This window comes from Misgurnus anguillicaudatus, chromosome 7 (genome assembly GCF_027580225.2).
Source record: "Misgurnus anguillicaudatus chromosome 7, ASM2758022v2, whole genome shotgun sequence".
In the NCBI taxonomy this organism is placed as follows: Eukaryota; Metazoa; Chordata; class Actinopteri; order Cypriniformes; family Cobitidae; genus Misgurnus; species Misgurnus anguillicaudatus.
In genome coordinates this window covers 9,134,707-9,158,217 of record NC_073343.2, presented here as the reverse complement: position 1 = coordinate 9,158,217, position 23,511 = coordinate 9,134,707, and the positions used below count along the sequence as shown (strand labels likewise).

Sequence of the window (23,511 nt, the reverse complement as noted above, 5' to 3'; positions counted from 1 at the left end):
TTTGGGATATACATGCAAAGTAAGAGAAGAGCTTTCCTACCTTAAAAACCTTGGCGGCGAGTGGGTCTTTTTCCAAATCAATATCTAAAGGATCAATATCAACATCCATCAAGTCCTGTAGCAAGTCAAAGTCTATGTCTTTATCTTTTTCCAAAGATGACAGTGGTGGCGCACTTTGGGCAACGAAAAGACCTTTAATATTGCAACAGCAGCGTACCAAGAGAAGCTACCAGACAGCCTTCGTCAGGAAGTCAAAACTCCTCTTAGACGGACGGGGCTTTCAAACAGTGGATCGGTGACCCATTCTGAATCATTTTTTATCATCATATAAAATATTTTTTGCATGAAAAAGCGTCTGGCTTTATGGTGATAATAATGATTTTTTTTACAGATAGAGATACGTCAAAGAGTCAAATCATCTGCACTGTTCCAACCCCATGTCTACTGCATTATACCATCTTTACTCCTAATCAAGAAAATATTTTTAAAACGCAAAATTAAAACACATGAACATGCATAAAAAAAAAAGAGGAAAACAACAATCATATGTATAAAAAGGCGGAGGTCCGTATAAGGTGACGTGCTATTCGGGCGGAGTTACCAACGCACTTTGGAACACAGAGGACGTCCCGGGTGTACCTGCGATGATATCGGGTCCTAGTGGCTCATCAATGGTCTCCACAAGGGGAATGGGGGTCGGCTGTGGGAGCGAGTCGTCACAATCCACCACCACAGAGGAAGAGGCAGCCCCTGCTTCATCAGCCCCTGCCCCATCCATCCCATCCACACATGCTGGAGACAACAGCTCTCCTGCAAACACACCACATTGGTCACATAACTCAATTTTTTAAATGGCCATTCCAGACCAAACAGATACATACCTGAGATGATGTCCTGCAGCATGCAGGTGAGCGAATATTGGGCCCAGGCTCCGCCCCAAGAGATGTCACCTCGGTTAAAGTCCGTCCCGACAAGTAACAGCAGCAATCTCTCTAGCTGCTGCTCTGAAACCACCTCACACAGGTGGATTGTGGGTCGAGTGGCGTTCGCTATCCTGGCTAATACCTAAACATGTAGGTTTGAGAACATTTAGGAACATTGACCTCGTGCTACATTGAGTCGAAAACAAGTTGTGATGTAAAACTGCACCTTGCAGACAAAGAGTAGCAAATCTGCATGGCAGGTGAAGTCCATGGAGAGGAGAAAGAGAGCGAGCTTCTGCACCACACAGATGCAGCGCTCGTGAGATAACGTGAAGGGCAAGAGCTCCACTTCAGGGGTCTCTTTCGCCACCGACGCCTCAGAGTCCAAGGTTGAGCGTGGCCACTCGGCTGTCCGCCTCAATCGGATCAGATCCTTAAAGTGCTACGAGCAAAACAGAACCACATGGTTAGCAACATTTGACAGCCATGTGATATATGTTTCTAGAGGAGTTATTCTTGAAAGCCTCACCTTGGAAGTGGCTTGTTTGAGTTTGGCCTGCTCCACCAGCAGCTTGTAGGAAGAGCCTTTGTTGCTCTGAATTTTCTCTTTTTCAATTTGCTCGACCAAAGCTTTCTGTTTGGCTTTCAATAAATTCAGCTGCTGCAATGAAAGCAAAATTGATTAACATCCACACTACAACTACTAAGGAAAAGCAGATTTCAAGCCAGTTTCTAGTATGTATGTGACCTATATTTGCACAGGAAGTTTGTGCGAGACACGTGTACCTGTTTGTGGTGGACCAGCTGTTTGCGAATCTTGCGTGAATACAGGCGATCTAAACTGCTGTTGCTGCCTTTGGATGATCTGCTGGGGTTCTGGGACTGCAGGCTGTTATTTATGAAGCTCCACTGGTTCCCTGATGTTATTGAAAAGAGAAAAACAAAGATACTTAATGCATCTCAACACCGTTTGAATTCTAAAGCAATTGCATTATGCTTGTCAAGGGTATAAAGATCAAATCCAAGAATCGTCTTGTGTAACTCGTAATCTCAGGTGAAGGATCTTGCTTGTCCAAGCATCTCTTTGCCTTTCTCTAGAAATGTTTTCCTGCGTAAAGGGCCGTTTACTCTTTAACAATAACGTTAACTACAACGATAACTATTAGCATCCAAATCACAGGACGATAACGATAACTTTTATGTTAATTCACTCACAAATCGCTTACCTTCAAATGGCATTAACTAATACTGTATATTTACGGTAATAAAAACTTTTGCAGTTGTTCATATGTCACTGAATGTGTAAATAAGCTTTTCTTGTTGTATTTACACAGCAGGTATAACCAGCAGATGCCCTTAAGGAACAGTATGTAAGAAATTTACTAGATGTAAGAAATTCACTAGACATTAAGAAATCATTTTCATTTCAAATACTTATATCACTGATAACAGTGGTCCGGCCAGGATATTGTCATTTAAAAAGTGGTCAACTGATGTTTATGTTGTCATTTTGTGTATTGGCCACCAGTTGTGTGATTGCAGTACCAGTTTTAGCCTCAATCCTACATACTTTTCCTTTAACATGCTGCGTTTCATGTTAACTAAACAGTGAGTCTAATGCTGCGTTTGCACCAGCCGCAGAATAGGCGTCAAGCGTGAGTAATTTCAATGTTAAGTCAATGTGAAGACGCTTTGACGTGCGTCTGGAGGTCTCGTGGCGTCTAGTTCACGCAAATGGCGTGAATTGAGCGTTGCCGCGGCAAACGTGCGAGTTGAACAATTTTAACTTTGGTTAACCAATCAGGAGCTTGTTCTAGTAGTGACGTGATTCCAGAAAGCGAGTCGCAGAAGCCCCTCCCATGACGCGAATTTCCACGTGAATGTCTCGATGAATAGAATTTCACGTTCGAATGAAGTGAGTACACACTGTTCAAGTGACAAACTAGGCGCGGTAGACGCGACGTTGACGCCTCAAACGCGGCTGGTGTGAACCCAAGGTAATAAGTTTGTGTAATCTTACATTTTGCCGTAGATAGGGCAAAGTGTCTATTAACAGGGAACTTTAATGTAGTTGAAAAAATCTTGCAGCATAAATGTGTGTAAAACAACAAGATTCAATAAAATTTCAGTTGAATTTTCAACCCTGCATATTTCTTAGTCACATGCACACAGCTGACTGAAGGGCCGTTGAGGCCACACCCTATGCACACAAAATAATGTCAAAATGTCCATCTTTTCATGTATCCTATAAATCACTTTTTCAAATTTTTATCTTCATTGTGTTGTGTGTAAAATAGTGTATTATACCATGGTAAAGACAAAAACTTCAGAAATCATTTTAATATCTAATTAATATTCAAATGATTTCTAAAGGATTTTTGATCAAATAAATCTTTTCGCCCCTTTGCAACCCTAAGCGTAGTCCATGTAGTAGAATAAAAAACATTACGTAGTCAATTTTACAGCAACTGCACCAGCGCTAGATACCTGAGGTAATTTTATGTTATGGACCTCGGCAATGGGCTTCTCCACCATATCATCTGTCATTTCATATATAAATGTGTGTGCACTTGAAGTTTGAATAGATGTGATGACTGTCAACGGATTATCATTCATCAGTTGGAAAAAAGTTATCCTAACGATACAGTTGTGACGTGAACTCCCTTTAAAATAAAAATGTTTTAAAACAATATTTTTAGTGTTATCATTATAATGTAAATGACCCTTAACTCTTTCCCCACCACTGACGAGTAAACTCGTCAATTAAGAGAAACACTTTCCTGCCAATGACACATTTTTTCAGTAAACCGTATTTCCGCTATTATCCACAAGGCGGTGATTTCGGGCATTTGTTGGCGATTTCTCTAAACCTGACGGCAAGTCAAAATCAGGGCTAAATTAGTGCAGTCTGAACTTGGGATCAGGGCAGTGTTTCCCAATCCTGGTCCTCGAGTAACCCCTCCCAGAAAGTTGAAGATGTCTCCTTATTTAACACACCTGATTAGTTTGTTAGGGAGACATGTTAACCATTCTGGAAGGAGGCTGATGATTTGAAACAGGTGTTTTAAATAAAAAGACATCTAAAACTTTCTGAGAGGGGGCACTCAAGGACCAGGATTGGAAAGCACTGCCTTAGGGCAAACAGCAAGGACCCTGTGTATGTTTTGATCATCGATCTGAATCTGATCTCTAAGAAAAGTTCTTTACAAAAATGCAATTACATCAGCTTTTGCGCAATTTTTTTTATTTTTGAAGAAACCTGCCCATATTTTAGAGGTGATAAAAAGAGAACTAATTAAGGTAGGATGGCACTTTTTTTTTTAAAGCAGAGGGTCTGTTCTTTTGTTTGATATATTGTATGTTTATATATTTAAAGAAGAACATTTTCTGGAAAGCATTAAACTTTTGTGAAAATCATAAAGGTTTTTACACTCTCTCTACAGACATTCTCCTGTGAAAGATCCATCTCGCTCTCCCATACACCTGTCTCACCTGTGAATGACCTCTCTCTGTCTTTAGTGCCTAGAGGTTTCTTTGCTGCACTGGCTTCATCTTCCACACTGGCCACATAGTCGAGCAGTCGTGAAACCAGCATGACCACCCAGCTGACCATGGGGATATCCAACACACCTATAGACAAACACAATCAAATGAGTTATGTACATCACATCAAACCCTTTTTCTAATACTCACGAAACCGCACACAAATATACACACCTTCTGTCCTACGAGGTTGTGCTGCAGTAGTCTGTTGCAGGGGTGATAACAGTGTGTCCAGCAGGTTTAACAAACTCTCTAGGACTCCACTGTTACTCAATGATCTTTGGCCAATACAGGACAGCAGCATAAACACTCTGAGGAAATAAAAAACTTTTATTAAATAAAAAAATCTATGAAAACGAAAATTATGTGAATAGCTCTTGCAAAACACAGAGTGAATGCTACAGTGCTAAACAAATTTCTTCAAAATATCATCCTTTGTATTTAGCAAACAAAGAAATTTAGTTTGGAACAACTTGAGGGTAAGTAAACAATGACAGAATTTTTGGTGAACTATCCCTTAAAAGGAATAGTCTACCCTTTTGCCATACTAAACTATGTTATTACCTCAACCTAGACAAATTAATACATACCTATCTTTTTTCAATGCGTGCACTGTACAGCGCGTTGTGAATGTGTTAGCATTTAGCCTAGACCCATTCATTCCTATGGTACCAAAAAAAAATTTATTTTGTGGCACCATACTTACTTGTATAACTCCTCATGTAACAGTCTTTAAATAGTGAAAACACGGAAGTGTTTGGTGGCTTCCCTGTTTGGTACCAAAGGAATGAATGGGTCTACGCTAAATGTGTTAGCTAAATGCTAAATGTGTTAGCTAAATGCTAAATGTGTTAGCTAAATGCTAACACATTCACGACGCGCTGTACAGTGCACGCATTGAAAAAAGATAGATATGTATTAATTCGTCTAAGTTGAGGTAATAACATAGATTAATATGGCAAAAGGGTAGACTATTCCTTTAAGGTTACATGGGTAAAAAAACAATAACCATGCCAGTTTTATTTTAGTGCTTTTTGTGTGCGTGTTGGAGGGGGCACAAAAATCTGAACCACTGGCCCGACCAGTACACTTAAAAAATCTGCTCTACCAAAGGAGCAACAGATATACCAAGGTGAGAGCAGTTTTTATTACCTGTCCTGAGGAAAGATGAGCAACTGTTCAGAGTTGTAGAGCTCTTGCAGGACGTTGGATAGGAACTGACCCCACCACCTCTCCCCTCCGCAGAGCTGAACCAGCAGCAGACCGGCATGCAGACGGATCTTAGGAGTTCCACTGATACATAGCTGCTTAAAGAGCTCTTCACACGCTTGGGCATGAAATGTGTTTTGCAACACCGAGGGCACAGAATGACCTGAGAGAGAGAGAGAAAAAAACATATTTTTACATCAGTGCTAGACATTGCTAATATATTATGCTATAAAGTGTCATTCCACTGAGTAAAGTGAAAATAATCACTGGAAAATCTGAGGGTACATAAGTTTGACTGACAACCCCACTCTTCCACCTTTTCATATATAAAAGGTCACATTGCCAAACGGATGTATTTCTAGGAAACTTAATCCAAAAATAAGACAAATTTAAGCACAACATACACAAAATGTGGTTTACAATAAACTGAAATATCAAGAGAATATCTACAGCAGGAAATATTGTAGGGTAAGAGCCAAATACACTGTGCTTCATAATGTAAATTTAATTTACTAATGTAATATTGAAAGGTTTTTGTTTCTTACAAATATATATATTTTTTTATATTGTGGTATGTTTTACAAACAACTTATTTGTGAGCGTCATTACTTTTTTGAAAAATCATGTGCCCTCATAATCTTAAATAAAAAAGCCAAGCTTCTCCCCTCCTCGTAAGGATCTTTCTTTAAGGGCTCCTTATAGTTGTGTGTAGGTCCTACGGCGTAGCCGCGACAGCATGTGTTATGTGTCGGTTTTTATTTATACTTTTGCGTCATCATCCGCATCGACGAGCAAACAAACATGCAGACCACGGATAACTTACGGCATAGACCTTACGCACGACTATAAATTGGACTTCTGGTCACGAGGAATGGCGGGAGGGCAAGGCCCGGAAAAAGATCGCAGCAATTAGCAAATAACAACATTAACCAACTTCCAACAATCCAAACAATTCTCGATGAACGAATTGAAGTCCCGCCCTACCTTTTTCTTATTTCAGAAATCGTTTCACTCGAATATACGTCACGATGGGGAGAATAAGACAATTGCTAGTTCTGTTTCATTGTGACTTTTAAAACTTGTCAAAGCTACAGTTGATCAGAAGCCTTACTTGTTCTTTTCAAAATAACCCCGAAGTACAGATTCTTTAACTTTTTTACTTTAATTAAATTAATGTCACATTGTGATTACTCGATAATAAATAGTTGCTTCTACAAACACTGGATCTTTACTTTACATCAAAAACCAAACTCCTGCAAAACAGTGCTAAGAAAAAAACTGAACCTTGTCGCTACATTGCTACATGTAGGGTGGACTTTCATTTACCAAAAAGAATCAGACTGGATTGTGAAAAGTAGGTTATAATGTCACTGGTAAATATTTTCCACCCACCCACATGGCCCAGATTACATCAGGGGAAAGAAAAGTTGCTTGAGGGAAAGATTGTTGTCATAGTTTTCAGAACATAGCAACTAACACTTTTTCTTTTTAAATGATCTTTCACATCATCCTAATGAAAGCACATAAGGCAAAGTTTCCCATAAATAGATTTTTTAAAGCAGGCCACCCCAATTATAAACACTGACCGCTACATACACTTTTCCTTTACATTTTTAGTTTTCTATTTAAAATGAAAAAAATCTTACTAAAATTGTAGAGCTGCACAGAGCACATTGACTGGCTCAGCACCTCTCGCTCACAGAACAGCGATAGTTTTCAAAACAAAGCATTTTTTTAACTTCTCGTAATTTCATAAAGATGTCTAATGTTTTGTTTCGATTTCTGCAAAGCGTCTGTCAGTCAGAGCACCGCCCCCTCCAACAGAGTCACACACCCACCAGTGTTAACAACTGAGCAACATGTGCAGAAAAAGTGAATAGCAACAACTATTTAGATACACCTAACACGTCTCCTGTGAGAGCGTCAAAAAACGCTCTGGCTACACTGCCAACGACGCTATAGAAAAAGTTTAGTGGACGCTTTGACGCTCTAATGCACTCTGAGTTTTCTATCTTCCGATTGGTTGCCGCCGAACGCTTCCGCCTGCCGTTTGGTTGCCGCTGAACCGCATCATAGCTCATTTCCATAATGTTGAGCTGATTTCAACTCTCCCCGATGCTCACACCATTCATGATGCACCACGACCCTGCTCGCCGCCGGCTCTCATTGAAAATAAAAAACACTTCTGGCCACTTTGATGCTCTCGCCGGTGGTATGTTGAGTTCAGACTGCACAATTTTCAAAGTAGTCGAGTCACAGATGATATTTTTACACTGCATGACTATCTGGAGTAGTGCTCAGTCGCTGCTTTGTTGACATTGCACAATGGATCGGCGACAAGGGGTTTCACACTGCATGACTTTACCGTAGAAAGAATCGCCAACTTTGTCCTGGTCCCCAAACTACGTTTCACAACCAAACACATGTGAGAAGTGGCACAATGTGGTAACAATGCGAGGTCACGGGTGCAAGACCGGAGTTCTCACATGAGACTGGGATTATTATTAAAATCATAGCCCGCAAGAAGCTTGCCATACAAATTGCATGGGCACTTATTTGCATCAAAAAGAACAAAAATAAGATTATGTAGGAGGAAATGGTTGGATAGACTCCTCCCCGAACTTTCAGCTGCCCTTTATGTTACTTTCTCAATGGCTATAGGTCATCGCCAATGTTATTTTCAGTTATTTCATTTCACACGGCATGATTTTGAATAGCCGACAGGTCCAGATATCTAGCATGCCAGATGTCTCACGGGTGTCAATGACTCATCAGTGATTCTTTCAGATCGTGTGTGTTTGATAGCTCACACTGTTTGATTGTCATTCGCGTGAATGTGCATCGACTTGCCGTGATTTCGGACATTTGTTGGCGTTTTCCCAAAACCTTTTTGCTGAGTCAAAAATTTGGGCTAAAATCATGCAGTGAGTGAGAACTACTTTATGCGAGTGCTGCAGGGGACGTATTTTTGTAGGCCAAGCCCGGAAGTTAGCGGGACACTGGTTCCCTCGCTAAAATGCATATAGATTTTTCCCATAGTTTTGGATAATCTCTGTGTTTAACAAGTTTATGAGAGTGAAGCAGTGAAGTTCACGCCATTCGTCTTTCATCATTTACTAAGAGGTTACTCAACATATTTGTTACTAGGATGACCAAAATTAGGAACGCATCCTAATGACCTCATTAAAAGAGACTAGCAACACACAGCGATGAAGGTTTTGTGCATGCAAAATAGCGAGTTAAAACTTACCATTACAGCAGTGCAGTAGGCTGAGCAGTGTATCTAACAAATATCTGATGATGGTTCGGAGCTGCTCTGTGGAGGAGTTCTGGACCAGCTCTCTGGGGTCATAGTTCTCAGGCAGGTGTTTGCGGGTGGCACCCAGACACACACGTAATCTCTGCACGGCATGATGGGCCAGGTTGAGCTGTAGCTGCAGCTGAATGCAATCTTGGTAGGCAGAGAAAACACGGGAATCCTCCTCTACGGCTTTGTCTGGCTTACGAAGAAAGTACTGTGCGTTGTTAGCGCTGTTGAGAGGTGGCAGGTCGATGTTCTGAAGCAGCGTCTCAAGGCGGTGACAGGCCAGATTATACCTGCAAGAGATTAGCATTGTTGGAAATGGCATACATTATATCAGTGACATTCAGAGGCACTTTGCAGCTAACTGACCTGCACTGAATGTCTTCCTGTAGAGCCACCATCATAGACAGATGCTGGTCCAGATCTGGCTGGTTGGCGGCTTCACTTTCACCTCTCAATGGATCATGCATCAGCTTCAGTTCACTTTCCCATGGTAGGATGTAGGTGTGGCCATAGTAGAAACCCAATGGGATTTTAGCACGAGCATTAGTGCTGCCATATCGACCAATCACAGTGATCTGGGAGAGGGGTATAGAAAGAGTGATAGTGGCTTAAAGTTAATGAATGTAGATTAAAAAAAGTCCCATTTCTATTTCAGTCATGATAAATGTCTATAAACCTTCATGAATCTGCAGACTGGAGGGGGCAGCAAGTCATGTAGAATCAGGGAGTGCGTGTTGATATCCGTGGCGACTACGAGTCGCCTCCCATCCACTTCCTCTCCGAGAGTCCAGATGTCAATGGAAAGGGAGGCCAAGTCAGCACACGTGGGAATCAGAGCGTCTGTCAGCAACACTGGCCGCCCAAAATCTAGGGTTACGAACCTCCTTGCACCTAATAGGAAGGAACATCAAGACATTAGGGATTACAAAAGTGTCCATTCAAAATTTGTACCTCTAAAATGAGTTCTGGAGTGTCGTACATGGTTTATTAGATTACCTGAATGCATTCGCTCTATTATTATGGACTGGTGTGGTGGTGGCTGCAGGAAGTGAGAGGCTTGGGACATTGCCAATGCCAGGCCACTACCAATAGGATTCTACAAAGAGAAAACACAAAGTACAATTTACTTTATTTAATCAACAAATGCTGGATTAGCACAGATCACAGGTTTAAAGTGACACAACTGCACAACACACTTCCAATACAGGAAACTAAAACAAATTCTTCATCACTACATAACCCACTAGCCTCAAATGTGAGCCTGTTTGTGAACAAAAGTTTGATTTCAGACAATAAATTCAGACATGGCCTTTCTCTGTTAAATGAGATTTTCTCATCAGGTGGTTTTTAGTACTGACCGGTTTGGCTTTGTGTGTGTTTTTATTCTGGGCTGAAAGGTTCACAGGTGGAGGGTCAATGACGGACCCCGGAAAGAGCTGAGCCAGTTCCACGCTTATGGCTGCTGACACAGCCTCATTTGGTGGGGTGAGAGGCGGCGTCATGAACAGTGGAGTGGTCTTAGGGGTGGGAGGAATGACATCTGAGGGGTGGATGAAGAAGCCTGGGGCGGAGGACGGGTTGGACGGCACAGAGTTGACGACACCCGATGCACCAGTGGCTGATGTTGTCTGATGGAGTTTGGCCTCCAGCTTGGCTTTCTGTTTTATTACACAAAGCAATGCAGAACAATCAGAACGTTCTCATTCTATACGCACTGAATTTATCTATACATTATTTAATACATTGCAATATAAGAGAGTGTGAAATTTAATTACTTCTTCTACCTGCTGCTGCAGTTTCAGAAGCTGCTGTTGTTTCTCCTGAAGAACCTGCAGCTGCTGTTCGGCTGAAACCATGGCGTGAGACAGCGACTGAAGGGCCACCTGCGCAGCTGAGCTCAGGGCCGTGGACGCCTCACCGACGGTTCCGGTGGAAAGCCCAGCTACCGTGGGCGTCACACCAAACGTGCTCACGGTAAACATTCACAAAGATCTCAGTCTGATCAGTTTTTTTCAACCAAAGTTTGTACCAGAACACTGTTTAAAAAATCATTAAAGAGAGAAAAAGGAAAGAGGGATATGTACCGGTAAACATACTTGCATCATCCCTCTCAACTCTTGTGCCGTCGCTTGTAGAGACGCAAGTAAAGTGCAAGGGTTCGACCTCCAACAGGCCAGTCAAGGCCGTGAAACTGCCCTCCGCTGCCCCGCTTGTGTTCACTTTCCCGTTACCTGACATTATACACACATATATATGAGACACCTGTGATCCCATGAAGATGGGAAGATGTGAGAAAAGACGTACCTGAGAGGATGTCGGACAGGTCGATCTCATCCGACTGGACCCCGATACTGCTGTTAAAGGCATTCTTACAGGAAGACCCACTCACCTCCAGGTCAAACAGAACAGGGTCGAAGGGAGACCCATACAGACCATATCTGAACAGACACAGACAAACAGGCATGCTTAAAAAAATATATATACTTGTCAAGCACTGAACTCAAGCAGAATATTTGTTTGGAGTAAATTGCTTGTTTACACTACTTGGGGAACTACAACATTATGCAAAAATATTAGGAATAGAAAAAGAACTGTTGCATCAATGGACAAAATATATCAGATCTGTGTGGAGACATTATATTCATCTCATTATTTAAGTATGAATATTTTATGAAACTCATATAGTTTAGTGATGAACTGAAGAGGCAGTCAGCTGACCTGGTCTGCAACAGTGCCTCTAGTGGAGTCAGGCGGTCCTGCAGCTGCCTAGAGACAGCAGTGAGCAGAGAGGCGCAAGCGGTACTACAGCCAGCCAGGTCTTCATCTTTCACATAATTTAACAGGACAAAGTACCAGAAGACAGATCCTGCGAGACGCACAGAGAAAAAGAAAACGGGTATTACTTGTTTATTTTTGTAAACAAATTGATACATTTTCCCTATTTATAATCTCAATTTCAGATTTATGAACAAAGCCTTACATTTACATTCACACATTTGGCAGAAACTTTTATCCAAAGAGACTTGCGGCGACATATTTTTTAAGAGGTCAAATAAGTCTTTGGTGTCCCCAGAGTGCATATGTGTAAGTTTTAGGTCAAAATAGCATATAGATTATTTATTATATAATGTTAACACTGCCCCTTTGTAGGTGTGAGGTGTTTCCTTTTAAATGCAAATAAGCTGATCTCTGCACTAAAGGGCAGTGCCGTGATTGGATAGTGCAGATTAAGGGGCGGTATTAATCCCCTTCTGACATCACAGGGGGAACCAAATGTCAATGGCCTATTTTTCACGTTTGCAGAGAATGGTTTACCATAACTAAGTTACTTGGTTGTTCTTTTTTACATTTTCTAGTAAAATTATAGCAATTATAGCACTTAAACGTGGAAAAAGTCAGATTTTCATGATATGTCCCCTTTAAATGTTCCTGGCACTGATAGCTGTCAATCCAACAGTCGTTGCTTGGCAAATTTTATTGGCAGTGTTTCTCACATTTACATTTATGCATTTGGCAGACACTTGAATCCAAAGCAGTTCGCAATCGCAATGCATTTAAAGTACACATTTATCAGTATGTGTTTTCACTGAAAAATCAAACCCATGAAACGATAATAAAGACTGGCAAACTAGCAAAGTATGTATGGATCTTTCTACTTTTATTAATTTTTTGAAGAAAAAAAACCCCTGCACTTTCAGATAAAAGCTACAGTATTGGAGCGGTACTAAGAGTGTAAACCGGACAGTTCTTTACGATGCGATACAATATCGAAGAAATTAAATGAAAATAAATAAAAATGCGCACATTGGCTACTGTTCAATGAATGAAGATGTGGATAGTGTGTCAAAATAAAGGTACCTCATATCGATATTATATGCGTGGCAACGATGCATCGTATTTTTAGAAATGTAATCAAAGTATTGATCCATATCCATATATCATTACACCCCTAAGCAAAACCCTATTATAAAGTACCTAAACTGGGCATATTCATACCTCAAAAAGCTACAGATCTGTACCTAAATGCTACATATTAGTACCTTTCAAAGGGAACTGTCCCAGTGACAGCTTTTGTACCTCTTTTCTGATTACGTGTAGTACAAATACAAACTACCGTCAAGCAATTACCTCCTGTGGCTGCAGCAGGCAAATAAGGCATATTATCCAGAAGAGCTTTAAACAAAGCCTGGCCAAAGCCCTGCTGCCCAGAGTCTCCTTTACCGGTACTGAAACACCAAAAACACCAATGATCATTACGTCAGCGCATTTGTCGACACCAGTCTACTTCATCAGTTACACCGTGACACAAATTATTAAATAACAAGCCTGAAGAGAGAAGTCACAAACTCACCTAATACAAAGTGCAAGAAAGCGAGAGCATTTATGAGCTATACTACGCCCGGCTTCAAAGAAACACGTCCTGATGATTTCTGTCAGCCGTTTCCTGGTTTTGGTCAGAAGCCCTTCCTTCCCCTCTCTCAAACTAAAGGAGAACACAAAGAAATTCATTTAAAAGAGACAAAATCGATAAAACTCGACACTTAAAAAACCCAAACATGTTTACAGTGGCAACTCACCTGCAGGATCCGTTCGAGTAGACCCCTGCCAGCCAGCAGAGGATGTCCAGAATGAGACTCTGACAGTGCTCGGAGCTCTGTCCTTCATCTCTTTCCTTACACAAACCTCTCAGAAGTTTTTCATGAAGCTCAGGAAACTGGAGCATCGCACAGCGTTGCACTCTGGGAAATTGTAAGACGACAAAGATAGCATGGTTACTTTATGCACTTAAAGGATTAGTCCATTTTCTTAAAAAAATCCAGATAATTCATTTAAAAAATATGCACTTTTAAACCACAACTTCTCTTCTTCCTCGGTCCTGTGCGCCAGCGCGACCTCACGTAATACGTCATCACGTCAAGAGGTCACGGATGACGTATCGAAACTACGCCCCAGTGTTTACAAGTGTGCAGAAAGAGGACCGTTCCAACGTTGTTGTATGTCGAATGATACTAATTAATGTCTTTGTGTCAGTTTATTGTTTAAAATGTTCCGCAAATGTGCGTTTCATATATGTAACATGTGACCTTTCCACGTCATTACGCAATTACGTGAGGCCGCACTGGCTCGTCACACAGCCGAAGGAAGAAGAGAAGTTGTGGTTTAAAGTGCATATTTTTATTTTTATTGCCAAAAATGACAATCGTTTCGGTAGATAAGACCCTTATGCCTCGTTTGGGATCGTTTAGAGTCCTTTGAAGCTGCGTTTAAACTGCATTAAAACTGTTAAGTGTTGAGGTCCATTAAAGTCCATTAAAATGAGAAAAATCCTGGAATGTTTTCCTCAAAAAACATAATTTCTTCTCGACTGAACAAAGAAAGACATCAACAGTTTGGATGACATGGTGGTGAGTAAATTATCAGTATTTTTTTTTTAAGAAAATGGATGTTGAGGGAATATACTGATCTTTCTTACCGTTCTTTGGGTACAGACGTTTTCTTAAACCTCCTGATAGTGACAGACACTTCCTGGAGCAAGTCACAGCCGCGCAAATTATCAGGCTTCTTAGGGGCAGCCTGCGAAGGATCTGATTTAGATGTAGAAGCCTTTTCCTGAAGAGAGAATTATAAAAGTTCATCATTTAGGCTATACTTTAAGTCTAAAGAGAGCATAGACCAACCCTCTAAATCAGTGGTCTCAAACTCCTGGCCCGCGGGCCATTTGCGGCCCGCCCTCCCCCTCTCTGCGGCCCGTGGCACCTTTCAACAATATAACATAATCTGGCCCGCAGAAAGATTTTTATGCACTTCGTTTCATATTCATTTCATTTTTAATTTAAACGTTCGTTCGCATGTCGCGTCTAACAACGCATGTTAAAACGAGTCAAGGCGTTTCTTACTTTCTAAAGTGCTCAGAAGCGGAAGTTTCGCTCCGTGGCGTGGCGTCACCTGTTGCTATACGCAGCCATGAGTCGCCCGCTACGAGATTGCGAGGATAACGGAATGCGTGATCGGACTTTAATTCCTCATCTGAACCTCGCGTCAATCATATCATTGTCACCATGCAATCAGTTAATCTGGTCGGGACTTTGTTGTGTTTGTCCAAAGAAGATTTGTTACTTCCGGGTGAATATCAGCTGTTACTCAGAGAAGAGCTGCGGTGGGGCTCACATCAACAAGTCACAGCTTCCAATGGAGACACCGCATGTATGAGGCAGAGCCATAGATGTAATGCAACACATAAACTACAGATAAGAAAAATTGCCATCAAAGTGCCAGATTAAAAGAGGAAAGATGAGGAGAAACATACAGAGCATAAAAGTATGTATACTGCTATATATAATGAAGTATAATAGATTATTATGTAACGTTAGCTTGCTATGCAATTACACCTAGCAGTATTATAATTTTTTTCAGTTTAACTAGCTTATGTAACATTGACTACCCATTCAGAAGTTTTAGGATCACTTTCACTTATTCATGTTTTTCCACATATACCTGTAATAGCAAATTCATTAAAACTGTGGAATAACAAAGATGGAACATAATAAATCAATACTATGACTGTAAACAATCCAAAATAAATCAAAACACAAACACTTACTGATGGTATTTTTTTATAATAGTTTATAAATGTATACAGAAATTTTATTTGTTAGTTTAGTGCAATGTTTAAATAGGCCTTAGTTATTAAAGGGAAGGTTAAGAAACGATTTACTTTTATAAAATAATGTATATTTAAAAGATAAAAACATTGTTTTTATTATACATTAAATAATATAATTTTAATTTACAGAAATATTGTACTTTTTTAACCTTAAAATAGCTCTGTGGCCCTCCGATTAAATGTCAATCTCAGAAATGGCCCCAAGCCAATTTGAGTTTGAGACCCCTGCTCTAAATGAAAGCCTGACACTGAGTATTACTACTTTATTAAAGCAATGCTGCTATACAGCCAATAGGGGGCTGTATTGCAATACCATGTGCATCTTATTTATACATCCTAACTAGAATTTTTTGGAGAAACCTTGAGTTCTTGCTTCAGTACAATGTGATTTCTCATACCTTGGTGGACTGGGCCCTCTGCAGCAAAGATGAGAGCGAATGAGCTTTACTGCTATGGGGTTTGACTGAGGGAATCCGCACCACCGGCCTCAAGCTGTCATCCATACTCTTATCATTCACGGCCTTGATGTGAACCAGGAACGATCGATACTTGCCCCCCGCCATGCCTGAAGACAGAGACAGAGTATTTTGTAAGACTACTGCTAATGGTTGCTATAAATGTCTTTCAATGGTATCTCAGATGCACCTTTGAGAAGTTTGGGACTGGTAAGGCTCAGCATCCCTGCATGTCCAGACAGATCCAGTCCGCTGGACAGCCACACCGGCCCGCATAAGATATCATCCTTATGTTCCTGCAGAAAGGGGCAAAGCCTGGAGCCTATGAGAGAAAGATAAGAATCTTTAAAGAATGTGGTCAGATATAACCTGTGTATAAAGTTAATTTGCATTTAAAGGAATAGACACATAAACAGTGCCTTTTTGCTTCCACCAATATAAGGGCATTTTGGACATTCTCTGATAAATTAATTTTATCATGAAAACATTTTAAGCTGAAATTTTACAGATATATTCTGGGCACACTTGAGACTTATATCACATCTTGTAAAATATGGTAAAATATTAGTGCCCTTCAAAATGTAGGATTAAATAAATTAAAAAATGCAGTCTATATATATATAAACATTATAGGTCAGAAAAAAGACCATGTGAGTATTGACCTATATTGCCCATGCTTTAAACAAGACTACATTTCTACAGAAAGAAAAAACATTTCCTGGAAATGCTTTGAATTTGTTTCATGCCAATTATTCACTGCGATCACACTCCCTTACATATATTTTGGCATAAATACATAAGAACACTTTAATATTAGTCAACGAGACCCTTCACACAGTACTCTTACCTGGTGTCTCCTCTATATCCATGAACTGGATGTCTTCTGAGAAGTCATGCAGGTGTGGCTGCCCATTCTTCTCTCCGTTTGAGTGAAGGACGTGAGACAAGGGGAAGACAATCTGCCTGTCCACTGCCGTCTCGTTACACAAACATTTAAACAAAAATGTAGCAAGAGATAAACAAATGCTGATAAAATCGAGTTGTTTGTCAAGATTCAAGGACTCTCGTTTGCCTTTGCCTGTACTCACCGTTGACTTTGCCCAGGCCTGGTGACTTGTTCTTCAGCAGTGTGACCTGGATCTGAGGGATGTTTGTAATGCTGCTGTTCAGCACGAACTTGAAGTCCACATGTCCCACCATGCAGGCCTTGGGCAGGACCAGCTCGAAAACATGCTCATCCCAACTGGAGCTGAGAGAAAGAGAGCTTAATTTAACTGTATCATTACAATACATAAACAGCAAAGGTGTCAACACAATACAAAAAAATGCAATGCCTGCATGATACCGCATTACTCTATGCATGTACCCTTCTACCAAAGTAGCTATGCAGCTATAATGGTTCTCATGTACCTGTCGCTCTGTAGTTTCCATGTGCGTGTGTGTTGTGCTGCGTCGCCATGATGCTGCTGGTGGAGGTGTTGCGGGTGACGTCTTTGTTGCTGCTCCTGCTGTACCTCCACCCAGCAAGGGGGCACGGTGGCCGAGAAGCGTGGCGTCAGCGTCTCAAACCGTGTTAGTTCCACGAGAGATGAAAGAATCTCTACGGTCAATGGCTGGTCCACCAGGAGGTCAACTCCTAGTAACAGATACACGGTTTAATGTACTGTGTGCACTGGAATGCCCACCCCTTGCATTTGGTATAGTATGGGGAGTCAGGATGTGAATTCCTTAGAGGTAGTTGGTAGGGGTGTGACGAGATCTCGTGCGACGAGATCTCGCGAGATTAAATATGTATCGCGAGATTAAGTGTGTCTCGCGAGAATTCTTGTGTAGGTGAAATTCTGGCCGTTTCTCAAATAAAAGACTGCATCCTTCGGAGGTCGCATTTTTAAACTGCATTTACTTCATAAAGACTGTCTTATTAGAGACTACTAACAATTATAAAGTTTACTAATAATTTAGTTAATCGCAAATTGTTGTAATATGCTCACCACTTGCGAATGTAATGCTCAGTTAATGATCTGAAATAAACCTTAATGACGTATGCAGCCTGCATATGCGACCTCCGGAGGATGCAGCTTTCTGTTTTACCCTTTTAGGGGCCAGTTACACCAAAAGCGTTTATGGCAGTTGCAGGCGCCTTTTTTAAATGATATTCTATGGGCATGGAGCGTTTGCGCGCTGTTTATGCGCGCTGAGCGCCTTGCAGTTTTTGCCGGCGGCCGCAGCACGCGCCTTTGAAGGAACGCCGAGAGCGGAGAAGTGCCCGACTTCATTCGCGTCTTTCCATTGTCCACTCGAATGAGGGGAGATGCGGGCCTTACGTTGTGGTGAGGGAAGTTTACAGTTGCTTTGAAGAACCGGACTCCACTCGCTAACTCTCTCCTGCGTGTTTGTGCACCTCTCACCCTCAAACAAGGTCAGAGCAAGCGTCATCTTTTTAAAGTTTCTGCTAATGTGACAGTTAACAGCAAAAGAGCGCACGCTTCAATATTTGATTGACAAGACAGCTGACTAGGTGGTTGCCTAGCAATATTAAAAGCCGCGTCGACTAGCTCTGCTCTTCTTTAAAAAAGGCAGTGCGTCGCGCCTTGCGTTTCCAAGCGTTTAAAGCGTGGTTGGTGTAATTAGCCTCTTACAGTGCATGCATTATATTCTGTCTTTTACTGCATTTGCTTTTTTGTTTGGGTTTCCAATAATGTTCGTTTGGGAGCTCGTATGAAGTCTGTGACGTGTTGTGTTTGTCTGTTGATCACTGTCAGATGTGAAGTCTCAGCACAGATTAAACCATCACAGAGTTTACATGATTTAATGTCTGCATGTTCATTTCTATTGTAAAGAAATGGACGTATATTAAATATTCAAATGGATTTAAACATTGTTTGGCTAAAAAATAAGCGTTTCTCTCCATCTAAAGTGAAAGTGAAGATAGCGTCCGCGAGACGAGTCAACTATCTCCCCCTGCAGGCATTTGTTATAATATATACATAATGCTTTTTATTTATACACCACAAATGTAATGTGTTTGTTAATGTAATGTTGTTTAATGTAACTTGGTTTTAATACTTTATTTGAACCAATTATTATTGCATCTTCGTTATGTAATTTTAAAGGCTACTGCTCACTTGGGTCTATTTTTATTACCCAAAAATAACAAATTACTTCATTATCAGTTAGTAAAATAATTGTTAGGGCCAGTCCTTGATTAATTAAAACATTTAAAAATAACATGATTTCAGTTTCTTATTCATTTATTTTATCATCGAGGGTTTCTTAAAAAGTGTAAAAATATCGTCTCGTCTCGTTCTTGTGAACCCGATCTCGTGTCTCGTCTCGTCTCGTGGATTAAGCGTTTCGTCACACCCCTAGTAGTTGGTGGGGCAAATATACGTTTTGCTTGATCCCCTGCGTTATATTGGACCAAGACATGTCCACACTACCATGTGCGAGTCACTTACCTGTAATACCTGGGCTTGAGGGATTAGATGTAGGTTTTGCTCCGTCCAGTAGTTGCTCTGCCCTATTAGACATGGGTCCGTCGACAAAAATGTCGGCATCATCAATATCATCACACACACCTCCAATTTGAAGGAAATGAAGCTCTCCACCTTCAGAAAGATAAACACACCCCTCCACTTATGAGTACAAGCTCAACACTTTAATAAAGAAACTAAAAGTGCTTTGCAAATTTGAAGTGTTCACACAGCATAAGTAAATATCTTTACGAAATGCAGTTTCTAGCTTGTGTGGTTGCCAATTTCACACCTACTGCTTCTGATATTCTGGTCCATATATGGCTGATGTCTCTCCTTCAAATGTAAATTAGGGCTGCTCGATTATGGGTAAAATCATAATCACGGTTATTTAACACTATTACTCCGTGAATTTAATAACATGCATTTATTTAACCTGTTTATTAAGTAAGTGTTGCAATACACTAGGGCTGTAGATCGATTAATCACGATTAATCGGTTGCAGAATAAAAGTTTTTGTTTACATCATACATGTGTGTGTACTGTGTAAAACAATTATGTATATATAAATACACACACATGCATATATATTAAGAAATATTTACATGTGTAAATACATTTATATATTTAAATATAATTTATATTATATATAATTATAAATACTTAATATAAAAAAAATTCCTAAAATTATACGTGTGTGTGTGTGTGTGTGTGTGTGTGTGTGTGTGTGTGTGTGTGTGTGTGTGTATATATACATAATTATTTTACACAGAACACGCACATATATGATGTAAACAAAAACTTTTATTCTGCAACCGATTAATCGCGATTAATCGATCTACAGCTCTACAATACACTACAGGTGTCAAAGCAGTGGTGCCTTAAAAGTGCCCTACAAACACATTAGGCCAGCATCACGCAATTTATATTTTAATTGCTCAATAATTGTTTTACCTCGATTATCTTGTTTTTGTAATTGTTTGAATCAAAAATTTAAATTGAAAATTAAAAACGATTAATTGCACAGCCCTAATGTAAACCTTTTGTATTTTTGAACGTTTCTTGTTAAAGTCTAATAGCTTTAAAAAGTAACATCATACCTCACCACAACGAGCCACATGGTTTACACTACTAACCAGCAAAGACATTGAGGTAGAGCAGAAAAAGAAACTAAAGTAAGGAATTTCCCTTTTGCTCCGCTAATACATGCACACACAAAGTGCATAAGTGAATGAACTGAACAGCTGGAATTGATAAACTATGACATTCAAGCTCAAGACAAAAAAACATGACATTCAAGAAGACATCAGTTATCACATAAACCCAAACACAGCCTAACTTCCTGTTTGCAAGTAGCACTAAAAATATGGTGAATAATTAGGGCTGTGCAAAACTATCAATACAGCTAACTATCGTGATACATTTTTTCCCACGATAGTGTATCAATATTATCAAATCCCTCTGTGTGCTACAAACGACCTCCTCCGCCGCTGCTGTAGTTGTCACTGTCCAGTTGTCTGTCATATACGGCAATTCGGCCAATGTCTCAAAAGTTAGCAGAAGTGAGAAAATGGCAGAAATTTTAAAAACACCTGCAGCTTTCAAAGTCGACACGTGGAAGCACTTTAGCTTGAAAAAAGTTAGCTCTATTTTTTTTATATGAAAAAAAAAAGAAAAAGTATTGCAATGTATCGCAGCATGCAACGTATTGCAATGCGCATATTAATGTGAAACTATGATGATAATAATAACAACCATCAGCAACTATCGTCATAAAAGCCTGCTATTGGCAAATTGTCTGGCGATCGTCGATACAAAATATACTATCGTATATCAACACAACCCTAGTCGAAAGTGGACAAAAGAGATGAATTAAAACACTAGGTGTGAACAAAAACAAGCGTGTCTCTCGTCCACTTGTGATCTGATCGAGCAAAACGCATCTTAATACCAGGTGTAAATGTGCTCACAGACTGAAATGGACAGTTCTCCTATCTGTGATATAATAGGAGATGTAGAAATGTATTGTTTTAGCCAAACTTATTTTAGTCATTCAAACAGTAAATCAATCAACCTTTCTTAATTCAGCCTATCAGCAGAAATAAACAAACTCCCTGCCTTCCCAAGGTCACATCTCTGTGATGTCAGTGAGCAATGTGCATGTTGAGAGCGAGTGGGTGATCCTACTATAGTCAATGAGAATATTATTGGTTACCGTGGAGATGAGGTATATGTGGGTGGCAAGCTAAACTGAAGAAAACTGTGAACGCAAATGCTTCATAGAAATAACAGCAGTAACAGTACAACATTTAACGCACCTAGTTGAACCCAAATAAAAATGTATTAGAATTTATTAGGACAATGAAATTGACTTCCGAGTTAGACCTGAATGAATCAATAAGTGTTGCATCTTGCCCACCTTTTGTGCAGGCACACAGCCGGTCAGTGCCTGAGCAGTAGGTTACAGAGACAAAGGGGTCCACCTCTTCTGTCCCCTCTTTCTTGGGTGGCTCCACCTTGGCAAGCACCTCTAGGGTGGACAAGTCCAGAATCATGATGAAACCTGCCTGTGTGGTCACCACTAGGTGCCCAAGTCCAGCAACCTCTCCTCTCTTTTCTTTCCCAACAGCTGATCCCATGCTTGGGCCAGCTGTTCCTATGGCTGCTGCCGTCCCTGAGCCATTTTTGAGCCCTGAGGGCGTCGACTCCTCGGACGTCTCTTCTCCGTCATCCTCTCTGCCGTCCAGCACATCTGGAGGCAGGAGGAGGAGTGATGTGACAGCATCCCGTGGGTCACGGATCTGCTGCACCTTCACTGGTTCCTCCTCCAAGGTCACAATGCGGGTGGAATAGTTCAACTTGTAGAGTGCAAGGTATCCACCACCACCGCTGCCCACTAGAGGCCTGGAAGTATGGGGTTGTTGCTGGTCATATGGGGGTAGGATAAGAGGGGTCTGTGGAGGTGAAGTGCCCGAGTGGGCGTCATGGCCATTGGCCAGTGTCTGTCTCTTGCGATTTCCGCATAGGGCCGAGTGCAGACGATTTAGGGTGTTTAACACCTCCACCTGATTGATTGCACTAAGAGACTCTACAGAGCATGGCTGAAGGCCGACTAACAAGTGCAAGCCATCGCTGCAAGGTGTAATGGAGTCCACATACAAGTTCTCATCCTCCAAGGCTTTGGGTAACCGCAAACATTGCACTAGAGAACCTGGCCTTGGAGCCAGTGAGCTCCACTTTTCGCCATCCAGTGGCCCAAGTCCAGCTGCTGCATCAGCAAACTGCTGAATGTATGTGATTGGAGGGTCCTGTAGCAGCAGCTGTTCATGTGTGTCGAATTCCATCTCGATGATCTGTGGGACGGTGAACCCTTCCTCGTGAAGCCCTTTGCTCATCAGGTTATTCATCTGGGTGAAAACTTTTCCTGAAGACTTCTCGTCTGCTTCTTTAATGCTGTACAGGAGTAGTACAGGCATAGTCCTATGCACAGGTGCGGCTGGTGGTGGGTTAGGGGAGCCCAGGTCTGTGGGGGGATTACAGGATTCAATCTCCATGAGACCCTGGTCTGAAGAAAGCCCCTCAGGGGCAGCAGTCCTTACTGGGCTATCCATAGAGCGCCGAGACAGAGGGGGACCTAGTGGAGAACTAGCCGCTGACCGGTAGCTTAGCAGTCCTCCGGCCAGCAGGCAGGGGAAGGGAATGTTGTGGTGTTCGGATGTCCTGTCCTTGCCCTTGTCGGCTTTAGGGGGACCCAGTGAATGTGGAGGGTTGGCCCCCAGCTCCTCTAGGTCTTTAACGGTGTCCTCCAACACACTGGCCACCACCTCCCACTGCAACTTCTCAGGCTGCTGAAGAACACTGAGGGCTGTAACTCCCAGACTCACCTCCATCGTCTCCTTCTGACCCAGTGGGCCTATATAAGAGAAAATGATATGTT

At 41.2% G+C, this 23,511-nt stretch overlaps 1 protein-coding gene across 7 annotated transcripts in view; it reads right to left on the bottom strand.

The window, feature by feature from the left end:
* The window catches only part of birc6 (baculoviral IAP repeat containing 6), a 117,248-nt gene that overhangs the window by 77,820 nt on the left and 15,917 nt on the right, over nucleotides 1-23,511 (bottom strand). For 3 of the 7 annotated variants that reach the window (XM_073869392.1, XM_073869394.1, XM_073869397.1), the window contains exons 10-38: nucleotides 21,994-23,487; nucleotides 19,560-19,709; nucleotides 17,512-17,737; nucleotides 17,194-17,350; nucleotides 16,949-17,084; nucleotides 16,292-16,423; nucleotides 16,045-16,211; nucleotides 14,456-14,592; nucleotides 13,560-13,721; nucleotides 13,334-13,465; nucleotides 13,111-13,208; nucleotides 11,701-11,848; nucleotides 11,287-11,420; nucleotides 11,077-11,213; nucleotides 10,758-10,964; nucleotides 10,341-10,640; nucleotides 9,979-10,078; nucleotides 9,659-9,873; nucleotides 9,349-9,557; nucleotides 8,926-9,272; nucleotides 5,619-5,838; nucleotides 4,641-4,777; nucleotides 4,416-4,553; nucleotides 1,710-1,840; nucleotides 1,453-1,584; nucleotides 1,150-1,365; nucleotides 882-1,065; nucleotides 640-810; nucleotides 41-174 (exon numbers count right to left, since the gene is read on the bottom strand). In XM_073869392.1, coding sequence (XP_073725493.1) covers nucleotides 41-174; nucleotides 640-810; nucleotides 882-1,065; nucleotides 1,150-1,365; nucleotides 1,453-1,584; nucleotides 1,710-1,840; nucleotides 4,416-4,553; nucleotides 4,641-4,777; nucleotides 5,619-5,838; nucleotides 8,926-9,272; nucleotides 9,349-9,557; nucleotides 9,659-9,873; nucleotides 9,979-10,078; nucleotides 10,341-10,640; nucleotides 10,758-10,964; nucleotides 11,077-11,213; nucleotides 11,287-11,420; nucleotides 11,701-11,848; nucleotides 13,111-13,208; nucleotides 13,334-13,465; nucleotides 13,560-13,721; nucleotides 14,456-14,592; nucleotides 16,045-16,211; nucleotides 16,292-16,423; nucleotides 16,949-17,084; nucleotides 17,194-17,350; nucleotides 17,512-17,737; nucleotides 19,560-19,709; nucleotides 21,994-23,487 — 6,251 coding nt within the window. Of the gene's footprint in view, nucleotides 1-40; nucleotides 175-639; nucleotides 811-881; nucleotides 1,066-1,149; nucleotides 1,366-1,452; nucleotides 1,585-1,709; nucleotides 1,841-4,415; nucleotides 4,554-4,640; nucleotides 4,778-5,618; nucleotides 5,839-8,925; nucleotides 9,273-9,348; nucleotides 9,558-9,658; nucleotides 9,874-9,978; nucleotides 10,079-10,340; nucleotides 10,641-10,757; nucleotides 10,965-11,074; nucleotides 11,214-11,286; nucleotides 11,421-11,700; nucleotides 11,849-13,110; nucleotides 13,209-13,333; nucleotides 13,466-13,559; nucleotides 13,722-14,455; nucleotides 14,593-16,044; nucleotides 16,212-16,291; nucleotides 16,424-16,948; nucleotides 17,085-17,193; nucleotides 17,351-17,511; nucleotides 17,738-19,559; nucleotides 19,710-21,993; nucleotides 23,488-23,511 lie in introns of all 7 variants that reach the window. The other 4 variants (XM_073869396.1, XM_073869398.1, XM_073869393.1 and 1 more) reach the window with 4 other exon arrangements.